This window comes from Trichomycterus rosablanca, chromosome 3 (genome assembly GCF_030014385.1).
Source record: "Trichomycterus rosablanca isolate fTriRos1 chromosome 3, fTriRos1.hap1, whole genome shotgun sequence".
NCBI classification, from domain to species: domain Eukaryota; kingdom Metazoa; phylum Chordata; class Actinopteri; order Siluriformes; family Trichomycteridae; genus Trichomycterus; species Trichomycterus rosablanca.
Genome location: NC_085990.1, coordinates 53,370,449 through 53,388,531, shown reverse-complemented (window position 1 = coordinate 53,388,531; position 18,083 = coordinate 53,370,449). Strand labels below are relative to the sequence as shown.

At 41.4% G+C, this 18,083-nt stretch overlaps 2 protein-coding genes across 2 annotated transcripts; one reads left to right on the top strand and one right to left on the bottom strand.

The window, feature by feature from the left end:
• Nucleotides 1-253: 253 nt before the first annotated feature.
• Nucleotides 254-6,800, bottom strand: zgc:174935 (uncharacterized protein LOC796019 homolog). The gene is made up of 4 exons (XM_062992250.1): nucleotides 6,485-6,800; nucleotides 4,040-4,094; nucleotides 1,332-1,446; nucleotides 254-573 (listed from the first exon to the last, which is right to left on the bottom strand). The coding sequence occupies exons 1-4, from the start codon at nucleotides 6,779-6,781 to the stop codon at nucleotides 504-506; spliced, it is 537 nt and encodes a 178-aa protein (XP_062848320.1). The 5' UTR covers nucleotides 6,782-6,800; the 3' UTR covers nucleotides 254-503.
• Nucleotides 6,801-8,180: 1,380 nt separating this feature from the next.
• si:dkey-87o1.2 (uncharacterized protein LOC796684 homolog) lies at nucleotides 8,181-17,855 on the top strand. Its single transcript, XM_062992249.1, has 4 exons — nucleotides 8,181-8,508; nucleotides 15,807-15,861; nucleotides 15,954-16,071; nucleotides 17,601-17,855. Exons 1-4 carry the CDS (start codon nucleotides 8,212-8,214, stop codon nucleotides 17,641-17,643), a joined length of 513 nt encoding a protein of 170 aa, XP_062848319.1. The 5' UTR covers nucleotides 8,181-8,211; the 3' UTR covers nucleotides 17,644-17,855.
• The last annotated feature ends 228 nt before the right edge of the window (nucleotides 17,856-18,083 follow it).

The following is an 18,083-nucleotide window of genomic DNA, read 5'->3' as shown; positions in this document are numbered from 1 at the left end:
GTAGGTGCCAGGATTTTCAGCAGGACACTGGAGAACGTGTCAAAGCGAGTCTTAATGGATCTTAAGGGGTCAAGGGGTGGGGTGTCCACATACTTTTGGCCGTGCAGTATGTCTGACTCAGATGTGTGCATTTTTGCTAAACATAGTAGAAACAAAACTGTACAACGTGTCTCTAAGTGAAGAGTGTGTGCATGTGTTTCACTGACGTTACATAAATGATGAAGCTGTTTTAATTTACTTTCATGGATTTATTTAGTTAATTTAGTATTCTTCATTTATTTGCAGTAACAGGTAAGAAGGTCTCTGGTTCAAGCCCCACACCTGCCAGGTCGTCTCTGTTGGGCCCTTTACAGTCTGTTAAATGCAGTAAACGTAAATGTGATGGTGGATGATGATGGGTGATGGTGGGTGGTGGTGGGTGATGGTGGGTATATGAGCCTCCACGCTCACACACGTTCCCCCGCTGATCAGCGTCCGGAGCTCCAGCCGTCTCCTTTCTGATTTCAGGCTGATTTTGGTGCCTCTTTGACTGTATTGTTCGGTGGAGCAGCGAGAGCGATACCACACAGTTTCCTGTTCACCAAACAAAAGAATTAAGAGAGAAAATTAATCACTCTGCAAACTGATCTTATTACTAAAGGAACGTTTCTTAATTTCTATTACTATTGTAGGGTAATTTTAAGTATCTCCAATTAACCTGACTGCAATTTACTGCAATTAATTTCATTAAAATTAGAATGAAATAAATAAGATCATAAATGAATTTATAAGTCAAATATATACACCTCATCTCTAGCAATACCTGCTTATTAGTTTTGCTGCCGTAATGACGATCCAGTGAGAGAAAATACGTTTTTAATGTTAATATGCACAGGTAAAGCATGTATTTATAAGCACAAACAAAGATTACATTTGTAGTCAGCCACTATATTCAAATGTATATACGGTTTTAAAAATAATAAATAAAATAAAAAATAACTTTCAGATATCTATAGTTACATAATTGCTGTAGAATTCCATCACAAGGCACACACACACACACACACACAGGGCCATTTCTGCTAACTCCAGTTAGCCTAGACTCAGGGAGAACATACAAACCACACAGAAAGGACCCTGGGGAATCAAACCCAGGACCTTCTTGCTGTGAGGTGAATGAATGAGGTAACATTCATTATTTATATGATTTTACCTTATTACAGTTATTTAATGAGCACTTGCATCAAGTTTTCCCTCAGACCAGAAAAAGCTCGTCAAGTGAATCTTAAACATATCCGGCGCCCACGTCTGGTACTGACTGTTAAAACAAGGTGTGTCTGTGTGTTACTCACGTTCCCTCGGGCGAGGTCTTGTCGACGTAGCTGCACACTATGCTGTGTTGCTGCATTTCCTTTTTGAGTTGGTCTTTCTGTGCCTTCCAGTCGCCCGTCTTCTTCTTGAAGTCGGCTGAGAATTTAAACCAGTAAGAGAAGATAAACTCTCTGCATTAAAATGGACGTAGTTAAGCTCACAGTGATCTTTCTTATTCTACTTACAAATTTCCCATCATTTTTCTCCCAATCGAGTCATATCCAATTACCCAATTCCCATTTCAGCGATCTTAGGATAGCTGTAACCGATACATGTGAAAACGGCTGCTTCTTATCAGCTGCTCTTGGCGGGTTCATTTGGAGATCCGCATCACGCATGGAGACTCACACACTGATCTCCATTATCCCCCTCGATTAACCAGCAGCTATGGACTCCCACCCTCGGACGAGCCAATCACCGTCCAGATAGGTGGTTGACCTGCAGGTAGCAGACGTCCAGTGACTTTCATTGTGGTACCATCGTAGGGTGCCACCTTTAGAACAGTGTAGTTTAGTAATGTCTGCCTTACTATGGCCGTCCAGAGTGAAATGTGTTAGCTAAGCTACAAAAATGGTGCCCTTACAAGCTAAACAGAAAAAGCCAAGTGATTCAATGCATCACTCGCTACCACGGTTCAAATTACATGGACGATTGGGAGGGTCTGACCCTCCTTTTTAATATTTGGTCCCACCTATATAAGGTAAAAACAAATGTTCGAGGAGCCGGGGTCGTTAGTTAGCTAAACTGTAACTTAATTTATAATGGGGGTTGTTAGTTCGTTAAACTGTCACTTAACTTGTATGGGGGGTCATTCTTTAGTTAAACTGTAACTTAACTTCTAAAGCAGGGGTTTGTTAGTTAGCTAAACTCTAACTTAACTTATATGGTGGCGTCATTAGCACTGATGTCAGTAACGCGTTACTCTAATCTGACCACATTTTTCAGTAACAAGTAATCTAACGCGTTACTATTTCCAATCCAGTAATCAGATTAAAGTTACTTATCCAAGTTACTGTGTGTTACTATTTTTGTCATTTTCCTTAGTAAAAAGATATATTTTTGCTTTCTTTGTGCGTCTCGGGGAGTGACGTCTGGCCTATGCGACAATTAAGTCACGAGCTGCGTCCGGAATCTCATACTTACAGAGTATGCACTAGATTGGAGGAAGTATGAACTACTCGACCGGTAAAAAAGTACTACATCCGCCATCTTACCAACGTCAAGTGATGACGTGGGGACGTGATGACGTAATATCACCATAGTTACAGACTCATTACAAACCCCACTCGCCAAAATTGTGGATATTTTTCGTCTTTTTTTTTTTTGTCTTTAAAAAAAATTATTTTATTTATCTTACTTACACTTGTGAACAGAGGACTCCGCCATCTTTCTTGTTTCTTATTCCGCTTCAACCGCCTATGCAGCTCCAGTTGCATTATGGGATTCTTTAGCGGACCGCATTATATAACTAATAAAGTAACTTGTAATCTAACTTAGTTACTTTTAAAATTAAGTAATCAATAAAGTAACTAAGTTACTTTTTAAAGGAGTAATCAGTAATCAGTAATCAGATTACTTTTTCAAGGTAACTATGCCATCACTGGTCATTAGTTAGCTAAACTATATATTAACTTATATGGGGGTTTGTTAGTTAGCTAAACAAGGCAGTGATAGCTCAGTGGTTAAGGTACTGGACTAGTAAACAGAAGGTTGCCGGTTGAAAACCCCGCCACCATCAAGCTGCCACTGTTGGGTCCCTGAGCAAGGCCCTTAACCCTCAATTGCTCATCGTGTTCAGCTCATTGTGTAAGTCGCTTTGGATAAAAGCGTCTGCTAAATGCTGAAAATGTAAACGTTAACTTAACTTATATGGTGGGGTCATTAGTTAGCTAAACTGTAACTTAACTTTTATGAGCTGTCATTATTTAGCCAAAGTGTAACTTAACTTATATGGGGGGGTTGTTAGTTCGCTAAACTGTACCTTAACCTCTAAAGGGGGGTCGTTAGTTAGCTAAACGGTAAATAACCTTATATGGTGGGGTTGTTAGATAGCTCAACTGTAATATAACTTCTATGGGGGGTCGTTTCTTAGCTAAACTATAACTTAACTTATATGGGGGGTCGTTAGTTCGTTAAACTGTAACAACTTCTATGGGGGGGTCGTTTCTTAGCTATAGATCTATAGAGCTATAAATCAAGCCCAAGCTGTCAGTGTTGCCAGTTCCGCGGTTTTCCCTCGGCTGAAATTTTGAGCAGTTGCTGTTTTTTTTGGGGTGTTTTTTGATTTTTGAAGGCTGTAATTTGGGCTGCATGTAACAGGACATAAAATAGTATTTAAATATTAACTACATTCTTTAGCAAATCATCAGAATTGGCTAACCCGTGCAATGTCTTGTCCTGGATCTCAGCTGTGGTCCATTTGCATAGCTGGAATTTGCTTACTCATTTATTACTTTCACTACCCAACGTTTAAGACGATTTAATTTAAATAGACACATCTTTATAGATGACTTTAACATAATTTAATAATATACGACATGTTGCTTGGCTGCTTTGGGGCTACTTTTTTAGGTAAACGGGCGGGATTTCTGATATGTATCTGGCAACCCTGCATTCTGTGGTTTCCAGAATACAGAACCAAGGTCATCAACTCGACCTAACCTAACTACATATGGACTATAGCACTCACCTTCAGTTTTAGTCTTCTCATTTGATGCAGCTACAGCCTGATCTTGTAGCTTTTTCTGCAAGAAAAAATATATATAACACAATATATTAAACTGCTGCAAAATGAATTGACCTTTAGTGACCACTTCATTCAGGACAGTGCAGGACACCACGCTCCTACCCGTTCAATAACCGTTCAGAGCAGCCAATCCACCTTCTTTTTGCTTTTGGAAAGTGAAAGCACTTGAAAAGAGGTTCAAACCCAGCTAGTCTAAGCCGTGCATAATGCCCATACAAATAGGTGACACAATAGGTCCCTGGGCGAAGGGTAGGAAACACCTTGGACAAGTCGCCAGTCCATCACAGGACACACACACACATAGGACCATTTTAGTATCTCCAGTTGACCTGACAGAATGTCTTTGGATTTGTAGGAGGTAACCGGACCACCTGAAGGAAACAACATTACACAGGGAGAACATGCAAACTCCACACACCCGGCTGAGGAATCACACCCAGGCCCTGCTTGCTGTGAGGCAACAGCACTACCCACCGAGCCACTTTGTCGCCCTAAAACAATACATCATTATATTTTTTGTATTTTATTTTATTTATTTTATCCTGGTATACTTATCCTGGTTTGGGCTGCGGTGGGTCAGTTGCAACCCGAAAATACCAGGCAGAAAACACCCTAAACTAGGCATCAATCCATCACAGGGCATCAGACACTCATGTACTTATATACTTATTCCTAAAGGTTATTTAGATAAGCCAATAGAAAGGCATATTTTGGAAGGTCAAAAAAAATCACAGTACCCAATTAATGCCCACACAGACCCATTTTGCACATGGCAAGTATTCTTACATTGACCCAGGTCCCTGAGACTCCAGGACCCACTGAACCAGCAGCACAACTTCTCCATCCTACTGTTTCAGCCACTGCTTCTGTTAAAGCTTGCAGTGGGTCCAGAACCTATTCCAAAAATATTGGGTGCAAGGCAGGAATACACCCAGTTCAGGATATGTACATGCTGACTTAGGCCTGTGGGCAATTTAACGTAGCCAACACACCCACTGGCATGTTTTTGGGATGTGGTAGGCTGTGCTAATGTTTTACAAGGACCAAATACTTTAGCAGCTTTTTCTTACCATCAATCTGCTCCCACCCTCGGACAAGCGGAGCTGAGGATCAAATTTGCGAGTCTGAGATGTCAGCACTGGTGCACTAGCGTGCTTATATATAATACAAATATAATATAAACACTGAAAAAAAAAGCTGATTCTCACAGATTCTCAGAAGCTGGAGCTGTAACACAAGTTTAAAAGTGAAACAGGGAGGAGAATCCAGATAAACACAGATACATGTGGAGCTGTAACCCTGGATCTGACGCTTATTCCACACTAATGCAGATTCGGGGCAGTTGTAGCCTAGTGGTCAAGATACTGGACCAGTAATCAAAAGTTTGCCAGTTCAAGCCTTACCACTGCCAGGTTGCCACTGTTGGGCCCTTGAGCAAGGCCCTTAACCCTCAATTGCTTGGACAATATACTGTCACAGTACTGTAAGATGCTTTGGATAAAAGCGTCCACTAAATGCTGAAAATGTAAATGTACAAATGCAGATTCGTCTCATATTCACACTTTGATGACGTTTTACTGCACCGCTCAAGCCGATCGCTGAACAAAGCGGCTGTTCATTGTTCATTTGAAATTAAATAAATACATTTAAAAAAACAAACTGAATACGTTGAGTTTAAGGTAAACGTTGAGTTTAAGGGTACAAATTCCTCAACAAAGGTCGCTGAGTTTCAAAGATTTTGAGTTTACAAGGTACCACTGTATTACAATCTATAACACAAACATTTTAACTTGGTTCACTGACAATAAGTGAACCAAATCTTTTTACCCCTTTTTAACAATAAACTGTGCTTTCAAATAAGTAATTTACTATAAAAAATTTATTATTAGGATTCAAACTGGGGTATATCTAATATTCTCTGACATTTGAACATATATTTATATTTCTTTTCACTGGTAGAACTCATTTACAGGAAAATAACACAAGTTAATGAGTTCAAATGTAAAAAAGCAAGAGAAGAATATATTTAATTAGTCTAAATACCTGTCCAGAACATAAACTATGTACAAGTTTACACGGGGTCCATCAAACCCCTAAGCATCTAGCTGAGGGGTCTCTAAGAGCCCAAATAGAAGTGTATAAATTTGGGCAACATTATGAACGCATTATCAGTATTAAATATTGGTTATTTGCAGTGTAGATAAAATTAAGAACTGTCATAAAGTATCACGCTGATTGAATAAAGGGTTAAAATCAATTTAGACACCGTTTTTATGGCTCAAATTATTGCGTAATAAAGTGACACAACGCAGCTATAACGCAGTTCCGATCTAATATTAAGTTCTTCTGTTTCATAAGCAAATGATAACGCTGGTTTAATGGTCTCACCAGTTCTTCATTGCAGGTGCCCACATCAGCCTTCTTCATATCCGCGACCTTCTGCACTTCTTGTACCTCCACCTTGAGCTTTTCCAGCTGCGTCTTGGTGCTCTCCAGCTGTGCGCCGGTGTCTAATAAAAGATCTTTGAACTCCACCAAGACATCGTTGGTCACCTTGTGCTTGATCTGCTCAAAATAGTGGGTCTTGTTGAGCTGGACCTCCAGTTTCCTCTTGGACTGAATGTACGCCATCAGGCCTAGACTGCATCCCAACAGCAGGACCAAGAGCACAATGTGGAGCTTCATGATGCGACCGTGGTGCCAAAATCGGGCTGGTGAAATTAAAAACCCCTACAAAACGAGTTCTGCCGCGTAGAGTCTGAGAGAAGCTGCCTGTCCGGTTCTTGCTTCAACAACACATGCAGATAATCCAGTAACACTATCTGTAAACTTTCTGCTTTTTAATTCCTCCGATATATCATTTCGGCCTAATTCTGTTGTGTAGACGTTCAGATGTTCGCGTTCAGCCAGAGAAACTGGAGCTGAAACTGGAGAAACTGAAGCGAAGAAAGCAGAAAGACCTGCTGGAGGCTCCGCCCACCGCAAACACAGGTAACTCTCACCGGTAACACCGGTGTTCTTGAGGTGTGTCCAGTTCCCTATACATCACAGACACTGCAAAAGATTTACTGTAAACACTACAGACAATTGTTTTCGGTATTTAATGTGTTCTCATAAATATGAACAAAAGAAAATGCATTTAAAAGCATAAATAATAGTAAAAAACATATTTAAAGCAAAGCTGATTAGCCATAACATTAAAACCACCTCCTTGTTTCTACACTCACTGTCCATTTTATCCGCTCGAAGCACTTTGTAGTTCTACAATTACTGACTGTAGTCCATCTGCGTCTCTGCATGCTTTGTTAGCCCCCTTTCACCCTGTTCTTCAATGGTGGTCCTGTAGGGGTCCTGACCATTGAAGAACAGCATGGTGAAACAGATGGACTACAGTCAGTAATTGTAGAACATGGTAAGTGGAGCTGTTAAAATGGACAGTGAGTGTAGAAACAAGGAGGTGGTTTTAATGTTATGGCTGATCAGTGTGTGTATATATATATAAAAATGCATAACATTTCTGTAGAAATGTAAACCTTCATACATGAGTAAGAAAGAACAAGGCTTCATTTATATGATACAAAGCATCCTGAAATTAGTTGTCTGTCTAACAATATTTGCTCTTTCTAAATAAATAAATGCATGTACACTCTGTACTCAAGCTCTAGCTCTGTCTTTTTATAATAATTTACAGATTTTACAGCCGGACTATAAACTCAGCCAACTCTGGGCTATTTTATTGACCCGAGGGTATTCAGCACAATCTTATCAGTCCATAATAAAATAACATTCAAATACGTTCATGCGTGTGATACACGGCTCTGGCTTTGTCTTATTGTTTTTTCCGTGCCACTATTCTGTTGCTTGTTTTGCCACACCTGCAGTATCCTGTTGGACAGGTAGGCCAGGATCCAGAAAGGAGGAGCGGAATCAGGTATGCAGGCAGGCAGGTAGAGAGGGGCAGGGAGGGCGCGAGGGCGGGAGGAACGTCCTCTCACAGACAGCGCGGCTGTAATAAGATCGTAGCGACCATACGAGAGAAAAGAGAAACCGAATCAGACTGCACTTTTCCTCGTAAGCCGGTCTCTACCTCCCGCTCTCTCTCTCTACGGTGCAGGATGAGGGGCCTCATCGCTCTGGTTCTCTTCGCTGCCTGCTTGTTCATGGCCGTGGCCTTCAAGGCCATACGGCAGGAGTTCAACATCCGCAGAATGAACAGCCAGATTCTCGTCAACGGCGAGCGTGCAAAGGGGATGGAGGACGAAATCCTGACCAACAAGCTGAAGATGCAGCAGCTGAACACCGAGATGACTCCCTTGAAGAACCAGATCGAGGGGCTGACGAAGAAGAAGGAGCAACTGAAGAAAGCCAGTGTCGCCTCTGAGACCGGTCAGGGCACCTGCAACAAACAAAAGGTAAAACACCTGAAGTGACGTTCACGCTAGGTCTGGGCTGCTTTACCTTGTAAATCTGGATCAAATCTGTTAGCATTATTATGAGGGTTGTTCGGTGGGTTGCCAGCGTGTGCATCTTTACACATGAATAAAATATAACAAATCAAACCATTATGTCAGAATTAAGTAGGATGAAGGACAAAACTGTGATTTGCTTGTAATTTTAATTAGTGTAGAAATAATGTACACACTTAAATCTTATTATTTATTTATTTATTTATTAGGATTTTAACGTCATGTTCTACACACTTTGGTTACATTCGTGACAGAAACGGTAGTTATTCGTTACACAAGATTCATCAGTTTAAAAGTTTAATCTCAAACACAGTCATCTCCAATTCACCTCACTTACACGTCTTTGGACTGTGGGAGGAAACCCAACACAGACACGGGGAGAAAATGCAAATTCCACACAGAAAGGATCCGGACCGCCCCACCTTGGGATCGAGCCCAGGACCTTCTTGCTGAGGCGACAGTGCTACTCACTTAAATCTTAAAAGCTAGGACAGTTAGTAGAAGCCTAGAGGTTAAGGTACTGGACTAGTAATGGAAAGGTCACTGGTTTAAGCCTCACCATCACCGAGTTGCGACTAAGTTGTTGGGCTCTTGAGTGAGGCCCTTAACCCTTAATTGTGTAGACAGTAAATGTAAGTAAATTAAACCCATAACATTTATAGTGCACGTGTAAAAGCTAGGACAGTTAGTAGAAGCCTAGTGGAAGTAGAAGGTCACTGGTTCAAATTTCACCACTGACAGGTTGCCACTGTTGGGCCCTTGAGCAAGGCCCTTAACCCTCAGTTGCTTAGACAGTTTATAGTCACAGTACTGTGAATCATTTTGGATAAAAAGCATCTGCTAAATGCCAAAAATATAAATTTATAAAGCTCATACTGTGAAGAAACCTGATGATTTAGGTGTGTGTGTTTGTGTATGTGTGTGTGATATACAGTGTATCACAAAAGTGAGTACACCCCTCACATTTCTGCAGATATTTAAGTATATCTTTTCATGGGACAACACTGACAAAATGACACTTTGACACAATGAAAAGTAGTCTGTGTGCAGCTTATATAACAGTGTAAATTTATTCTTCCCTCAAAATAACTCAATATACAGCCATTAATGTCTAAACCACCGGCAACAAAAGTGAGTACACCCCTAAGAGACTACACCCCTAAATGTCCAAATTGAGCACTGCTTGTCATTTTCCCTCCAAAATGTCATGTGATTTGTTAGTGTTACTAGGTCTCAGGTGTGCATAGGGAGCAGGTGTGTTCAATTTAGTAGTACAGCTCTCACACTCTCTCATACTGGTCACTGAAAGTTCCAACATGGCACCTCATGGCAAAGAACTCTCTGAGGATCTTAAAAGACGAATTGTTGCACTACATGAAGATGGCCAAGGCTACAAGAAGATTGCCAACACCCTGAAACTGAGCTGCAGCACAGTGGCCAAGATCATCCAGCGTTTTAAAAGAGCAGGGTCCACTCAGAACAGACCTCGCGTTGGTCGTCCAAAGAAGCTGAGTGCACGTGCTCAGCGTCACATCCAACTGCTGTCTTTGAAAGATAGGCGCAGGAGTGCTGTCAGCATTGCTGCAGAGATTGAAAAGGTGGGGGGTCAGCCTGGCAGTGCTCAGACCATACGCCGCACACTACATCAAATTGGTCTGCATTGCTGTCACCCCAGAAGGAAGCCTTTTCTGAAGTCTCTACACAAGAAAGCCCGCAAACAGTTTGCTAAAGACATGTCAACAAAGGACATGGATTACTGGAACCATGTCCTATGGTCTGATGAGACCAAGATTAATTTGTTTGGTTCAGATGGTCTCAAGCATGAGTGGTGGCAATCAGGTGAGGAGTACAAAGATAAGTGTGTCATGCCTACAGTCAAGCATGGTGGTGGGAATGCCATGGTCTGGGGCTGCATGAGTGCAGCAGGTGTTGGGGAGTTACATTTCATTGAGGGACACATGAACTCCAATATGTACTGTGAAATACTGAAGCAGAGCATGATCCCCTCCCTCCGGAAACTGGGTCGCAGGGCAGTGTTCCAGCATGATAATGACCCCAAACACACCTCTAAGACGACCACTGCTTTATTGAAGAGGCTGAGGGTAAAGGTGATGGACTGGCCAAGCATGTTTCCAGACCTAAACCCAATAGAACATCTTTGGGGCATCCTCAAGCGGAAGGTGGAGGAGCGCAAAGTCTCGAATATCTGCCAGCTCCGTGATGTCGTCATGGAGGAGTGGAAAAGCATTCCAGTGGCAACCTGTGAAGCTCTGGTAAACTCCATGCCCAGGAGAGTTAAGGCAGTTCTGGGAAATATTGGTGGCCACACAAAATATTGACACTTCAGGAACTTTTACTAAGGGGTGTACTCACTTTTGTTGCCGGTGGTTTAGACATTAATGGCTGTATATTGAGTTATTTTGAGGGAAGAATAAATTTACACTGTTATATAAGCTGCACACAGACTACTTTTCATTGTGTCAAAGTGTCATTTTGTCAGTGTTGTCCCATGAAAAGATATACTTAAATATCTGCAGAAATGTGAGGGGTGTACTCACTTTTGTGATACACTGTATGTCAACATTTAATTAAAAGAGTAATAAAATGAGAGTTTGGTTTAATTATTTATTATTCAGCATTTTTAAATCCTTGAATGTAAACAGTTGTTAAAATAAGGTTTAATTATTTATTTTAATGCAGTTTCTTTAATTTGGGACTATAGAACAACTTTGTACACATGTACACTACAATGAAATCCTTTTTTTAGAGTATCCCAACTGGTTTGGAAGCTGGGGTCAGAGCGCAGGGTGGGGCAGCATTATTATTAAAGTGTAATAACAATAAGCGAAAAATAAAGTACCACTACAATTAAGTCATGTGACTCTTGTTCCCCAATTGTCCTCCCAGTCCAATCCACATCCATATTCAATTCACTGCTGCAGACCTCCACTCCTGAGTCGTGACTGACATACAGTACAGGCCAAAAGTTTGGACACACCAGCCAAAAGTTTGGACACACCTTCTCTTCAATGTTTTTTCTTGATTATTTTTATTTTCTACATTGTAGATTAATACTGAAGACATCCAAACTATGAAGAATTATGTAGTGAACCAAAAAGTGTTAAACAAACCAGAATATGTTTTATATTTTACCAACTCTACCTCTGCACAACCCAACTGATGGTCTCAAACACATTAAAAAAGCAACAAATTCCAAAAATTCACTCTAGACAAGGCACAAACATTCATTGAAAACCATTCCAGGTGGAAACCTAATAAAGCTGGTTGAGAAAATTTCAAAGAGTGTGCAAATCTGTCATTAAAGCAAAAGATGGCTACTTTGAAGAATCTAAAATATAAAACATATTCTGGTTTGTTTAACACTTTTCTGTTTACTACATAATTCCATACGTGTTCCTTCATAGTTTGGATGTCTTTAGTATTAATCTACAATGTAGAAAATTTAAAAAAATTAAGAAAAACCACAGGAATGAGAAGGTGTGTCCAAACTTTTGGCCTGTACTGTACACGTGTGCAGAACCAGACCGCTTCTTTTCACCTGCACCAGACGGGTTCATACGGAGATCCGTATCGTGCACGGAGAGTCACGCACTGATCTCCATTATCCCCCGTCTCTGTTCATGTAGCAGAGGTCTTAATTGCAGCAGTTATGATGAATCCCTTGCGACACTCCCACCCTCGGACGAGCCGATTGTTGTACGTATAGGCACCCAGCCGTCACGACCAATTTTGTATCTCTAGTTCATCTCACTTACATGTCTTAAGTATGTAAGTGAGATGAACCCCCCCCAGGTGCATGCGTGTGTCAGCACGCCTTATGTGGCACCATTCAGGTTGTATTATCATATTATTCATAATGATTACCATGAGGTCTCCAGTCATGTCTGTGAGGAGTTTAGCATGGTTCCTCCTGAGTCCATGTGGGTTTCCTCAGCCAATACACCTTCTGCATGTCCCCAAACACATGCAGGAGGTGTACTGGCTACTCTAAACTGCACTAGATGTGTGTCGCCCTGCTCCGAATCAGTTTCTGTCCTTGTGTTTTGGTCCCGCTGGACCCACTGCAGCAGTATCCAGTTAGTGTTTAGTGTTACTGCCTGTGTTTGAACCGGACTGTAATAAATTACTCGATATTTATACTGATATTTATATTTGTCCAGCTTTAACACTGACAGCATTTATAAACAAACACAAAGGCCCACAGTCACTATTTCCTGTTAATACTTGGTATTAAAAACCTCTCATTTGCATGCACACTGAGGTTTGGCACTGTTGACATTCAGATGGCAAAGCGTTCCGCTTCAGTGTCTAGTTTTTGTTTGAAGGTTTTATACATCAGTGTAGAATTAATACCCATCGTTTTTACACGGGTGGCACCAGAGCTGTAACCATCGTTCCAATCTTTGATTTAGATACACGTGGGCACCAGTTCTCTGGGCACTAAGATGATTGATAAATGGGTGACATTTTTGAAGCATGATGCAGGAAATGATCTTTGCATACTTTTGGTCATGTAGTATAAATCACACGAACTGCACCCGACCTTTAAAATTTATATATAACCACTACAGTATTAACCTCAGCATTACACAATCCACATCAGGTCAAGGTTTATTTGTCACATATAGAGTCATACACAGTACAACTGGCAGTGAAATGCTTTAGTGACTACTCGGCCGCATTAGCTACGAAATAGACAAAGTAGACAAAAATATATATATTTATACAAAAAATAGAAATGTTATTAAAATGTAAGTGTAGATCTAAGTGTAATTGAAATTAAAAAGAAACTTAAATATAATTTGAAAATAGAAGCAATTTAACATGAACCAAGTGTGCGAAAGTGACAACAGTTGTGCAAGAGCTGAACATAATACTGACTCTATATTGTGCAACATAATGCAATGAGTGTGAATATTGTACACAAATACAAATCTATATACATATACATATACAGAAAACCTGTATACACGCATGTACATATATACACACACACACACATATACTGTATAATATATATATATATATATACTGTATATTTATATTATTTATATATAGATTTATATATAGATTTGTGTAAATTAGTCCTGAATGCTATTCTGGTCGAGGACCCGAATAGCTTGTGGGAAAAAGCTCCTTCTCATCCTCTCCATTTTGGCTTTTAAGGTGAAGATACAGCGGGGGAAATAAGTATTGAACACATCAACATTTTTCTCAGTAAATGTATTTCTAATGGGACTATTGACATGAAATTTTCACCAGATGTTGGTAACAACCCAAGTAATCCACACATATAAAGCAGTCAAAACAAATAAGTCCAAAAAATAATTTATGTTTAATAAATTGGAATGACACAGGGAAAAAGTATTGAACACATGAAGAAAAGGAGGGGCAAAAAGGCATGGAAAGCCAAAACACCAGCTGAAATCTGTCAGTATTTAGAAAGCAATCCTGCCCCTATCAGTGCAAATTAATATCAGCTGGTTTAGTCCTAATTGATGGCCTACAAAAAGGTTTTTCATTACCATGGTGTCACACAAGAAGCATCTCGTGATGGGTAAAAGCAAAGAGCTCTCTCAAGACCTTCACAACTTTATTGTTGCAAAACATACTGATGGTATTGGTTACAGACGTATTTCTAAACTTCTGAATGTTCCAGTGAGCACCGTTGGGGCCATTATCCGGAAGTGGGAAGAACATAATTTCACCATAAACCGGCCACGGCCAGGTGCTCCTCGCAAGATTTCTTACAGAGGAGTCAAAAGAATAATCAGAAGAGTTGTCCAAGAGCCAAGGACCACTTGCTGAGAGCTTCAGAAAGACCTGGAATTAGCAGGTACAGTTGTTTCAAAGAAAAGTATAAGTAATGCACTCAACCACCATGGCCTTTATGCACGCTCACCGCGCAAGACTCCATTACTGAAGAAAAAGCATGTTTAAAGTTTGCTGCACAACATTTAGACAAGCCTATGAAATACTGGGAGAATATAGTCTGGTCAGATGAGACCAAAATTGAACTCTTTGGATGTCATAGCACACACCATGTTTAGAGGAGAAATAGAACTGCACATCACCCCAAAAACACCATACCAACAGTGAAGTTTAGAGGTGGGAACATCATGGTGTGGGGCTGTTTCTCAGCATATGGTGCTGGCAGACTTCATGTAATTGAAGAAAGGATGAATGGAGAAATGTACCGAGACATTCCTGATAAGAATCTGCTGCCATCTACCAGGATGCTGAAGATGAAACGAGGGTGGACATTTCAGCAAGACAACGATCCCAAACACACAGCCAAGGAAACTCTCAAGTGGTTTCAGAGAAAAAAAATAAAGCTGCTAGAATGGCCCAGTCAGACTTGAATCCAATTGAAAATCTATGGAAAGAACTGAAGATCAGAGTTCATAGAAGAGGCCCTCGGAACCTTCATGATCTGAAGACTGAAGAATGGGCCAAAATCACACCTGAACAATGCATGCGACTAGTTTCTCCATACAGAAGGCGTCTTGAAGCCGTCATTACCAACAAAGGCTTTTCTACTAAATATTAAATACATTTCAGTAAGCGTGTTCAATACTTTTTCCCTGTGTCATACACCTTTATTACACATAACTTAATTAATGGACTTATTTGTTTTGACTGCTTTATATGTGTGGATTATTTGGGTTGTTACCAACATCTGGTGAAAATTTCATGTCAATAGTCCCATCAGAAATATATTTACTGAGAAAAATGTTGATGTGTTCAATACTTATTTTCCCCGCTGTACTGCCGACTGTACTAATGAGGACATTTAACATCACTAGTGCTTTAGTGAAGAACCTGAGTCTGCTCTTCATTATTAAACTTAATAATAATAATAGAGTCAGTTTGTTTTTGGTGTCTGATGTTCTCCTTTTTGTGGTCTGATGTTCTCCTTTTTGGGGTCTGATGCCCTCCTTTTTGGTGTCTGATGTTCTCCTTTTTGGGGTCTGATGCCCTCCTTTTTGGGGTCTGATGTTCTCCTTTTTGAGGTTTGATAGCCTCCTTATTGGGGTCTGATGTTTTTCTTTTTGGGGTCTGATGTCCCTTCTTTCTAGTGACTGATGTCCTCCTTTTTGGGGTTCTTTTCCCCCTTATTTGGGGTCTGATGTCCTTTTTGAGATCTAATGTCCTGTCCTTTTTTGGGGTTTTGGAGGTGGCAGCCCTGAGCTCATCCTCTGATGTTTTCTGTCTCTCTGCAGGTCGAATCTGAGCAGAAGGAAATGGTGACGGCAGAAGCACTGGAGAAACTGAAGAGTAGGTTTTACTCCACCGTTCCTGACGCCCTGGACGTACGACTGTAAACTTTATAATGTTTTTATTTACATGTTTCCTCTCTGCCCTCACAGTCGAACAGGAATCTGAAGAGCAGAAAGCTCTGGAGGAGATCGAGAATTTGCAAAAACAGATTCTGGACAGAGACGTGGCCGTCTGTGCATTTCTGGATCAGAAGCAGGAGGAGGGAAGGTGAGGTTTACATGGACAGTACAGTCAGTGATGGACTTTTCTTGTTTCTTGACTCATTTGAACCCCATTTCGCTGGGTGCGGTTCAACACAGCAACATAACCCCAGAAATCTGTGTTCGAACCTAATCTAGTCACCGTCTCTGAAGGCTTTATGTTTTCAGGCATGTTTAGGTGGGTTGTTAGGTGCTGTTAAGGTTGTTAATCACCCTCCAGCAATAGAATAGAACCCAAGTGCTAGGTTGTACTAGTAATCCCTTTCAGCTGTCCATATACTTTTTAAATGGCTTCTCATAAACCCACACATGTCGTGTTTTGGCCACACTAGCAGTGTAAACACGGTAGAGAGTGTCATGCTGGGTATACACGGGTGTTTATTAACCAGAACACACACCATTACGCCATTGCTGTGGGCCTTATTCTAAACGTTGCCTTCGAGGGCCAAATTGTGATGGCTAGTCAGAGACCAGGGTCAGAGCATCTCCAAAACTGGAGCTCTTGTGGGGTGTTCCCGGTCTGCAGTGGTCAGTACCTATCAAAAGTGCTCCAAGGAAGAAACAGTGGTAAACCGGCGACAGGGTCATGGGTGGCCAGGCTCATTGATGCACGTGGGAAGCGATGGCTGGCCCGTGTGGACCGATCCAACAGACGAGCTACTGTAGCTCAAACTGCTGAAGAAGTTCATGCTGGTTCTGATAGAAAGGTGTCAGAATACACAGAGCAGCACAGTTTGTTGTGTATGGGGCAGCATAGCTGCAGACCAGTCAGGGTGCCCATGCTGACCCCTGTCCACCAGCAAAAGCACCAACAATGGGCACGTGAGCATGGGAACTGGACCACGGTGCAATGGAAGAAGGTGGCCTGGTCTGATGAATCACGTTTTCTTTTACATCACGTGGACGGCCGGGTGCGTGTGCGTCGCTTACCTGGGGAACACACGGCACCAGGATGCACTATGGGAAGAAGGCGTGCCGGTGGAGGCGGTGTGATGCTTTGGGCGACGTTCAGCTGGGAAACCTCGGGTCCTGCCATCCATGTGGATGTTACTTTGACACGTAGCTCCTACCTAAGCATTGTTGAAGACCATGTTCACCCTTTCATGGAGACGCTATTCCCTGATGGCTGTGGCCTCCTTCAGCAGGATGATGCTCCCTGACACAAAGCTAAAATGCTTCAGGAATGGTTTGAGGAGAACAACAACCAGTTTGGCCTCCAAATTCCCCAGATCTCGATCCAAGCCAGCATCTGTGGTCACAACTTACAGGAGTTAAAGGATCTGCTGCTGAGATCTTGGTGCCAGATACCACAGCACACCTTCAGGGGTCTAGTGGAGTCCATGCCTTGACGGGTCAGGGCTGCTTTGGCAGCGAAAGGGGGGCCAACACAATATTAGAAAGGTGGTCATAATGTTATGTCTGAGTTTATTTAGAAGAAACAATCATTTTCTCTTGTTGAAGCAGAACTTGCAGGTCGTGGCGTCTGATCTGATTATTTGTTGTCTATAGTAAAATAATTGTTTGTTTGTTTAACAGGAAGCTGTGTAAGGAGAAACAAAACGGCCAAATCAAATCATGACAGAAAACAAGAAAATAAACTTGATAAGGACGGAACCTTCAGCATTTTTGAGTGATATTTCTTATATATTTATATATTGGGTCGCTTTTCATCTGACTTTGCATCTCAGTGCATCTCTTATAGACTAAGACCTACGTTTTGCACGATACAACACCATGGCTGACCCATCTACAGTTGTGTCCAGATAACAGCGAGGTTTAATTGGTGTGACATGGAGAAAATATTTTATTAAAAAAACTGTCAGTGTCTCTGTGTAAATTTCTGACTTCCTTTTTTATACACTGTTTTTTTTATTTATGCATTTTATATATTGCTGCTCACGCCTCCTCCGACCCACGCGCAGCCCCCAGTGGAACCCTTTTCCACCCATGCACTCTGCACAGGCGCCTCTCTATTCGCCAATCAGGGTCCTTACACAGCGTTTGAAGACCCCGTCCACA

Coding starts and splice junctions, on each gene's coding strand:
- zgc:174935 (XM_062992250.1), bottom strand. CDS start 6,781: ATGAAGCTCCACATTGTGCTCTTGGTCCTGCTGTTGGGATGCAGTCTA. Junction 4,095..6,484: donor GCACCTGCAATGAAGAACTG/GTGAGACCATTA, acceptor TTTTTCTTGCAG/AAAAAGCTACAAGATCAGGC. Junction 574..1,331: donor AAGACCTCGCCCGAGGGAAC/GTGAGTAACACA, acceptor TTTGGTGAACAG/GAAACTGTGTGGTATCGCTC.
- si:dkey-87o1.2 (XM_062992249.1), top strand. CDS start 8,212: ATGAGGGGCCTCATCGCTCTGGTTCTCTTCGCTGCCTGCTTGTTCATG. Junction 8,509..15,806: donor GCACCTGCAACAAACAAAAG/GTAAAACACCTG, acceptor GTCTCTCTGCAG/GTCGAATCTGAGCAGAAGGA. Junction 16,072..17,600: donor CAGAAGCAGGAGGAGGGAAG/GTGAGGTTTACA, acceptor TTTGTTTAACAG/GAAGCTGTGTAAGGAGAAAC.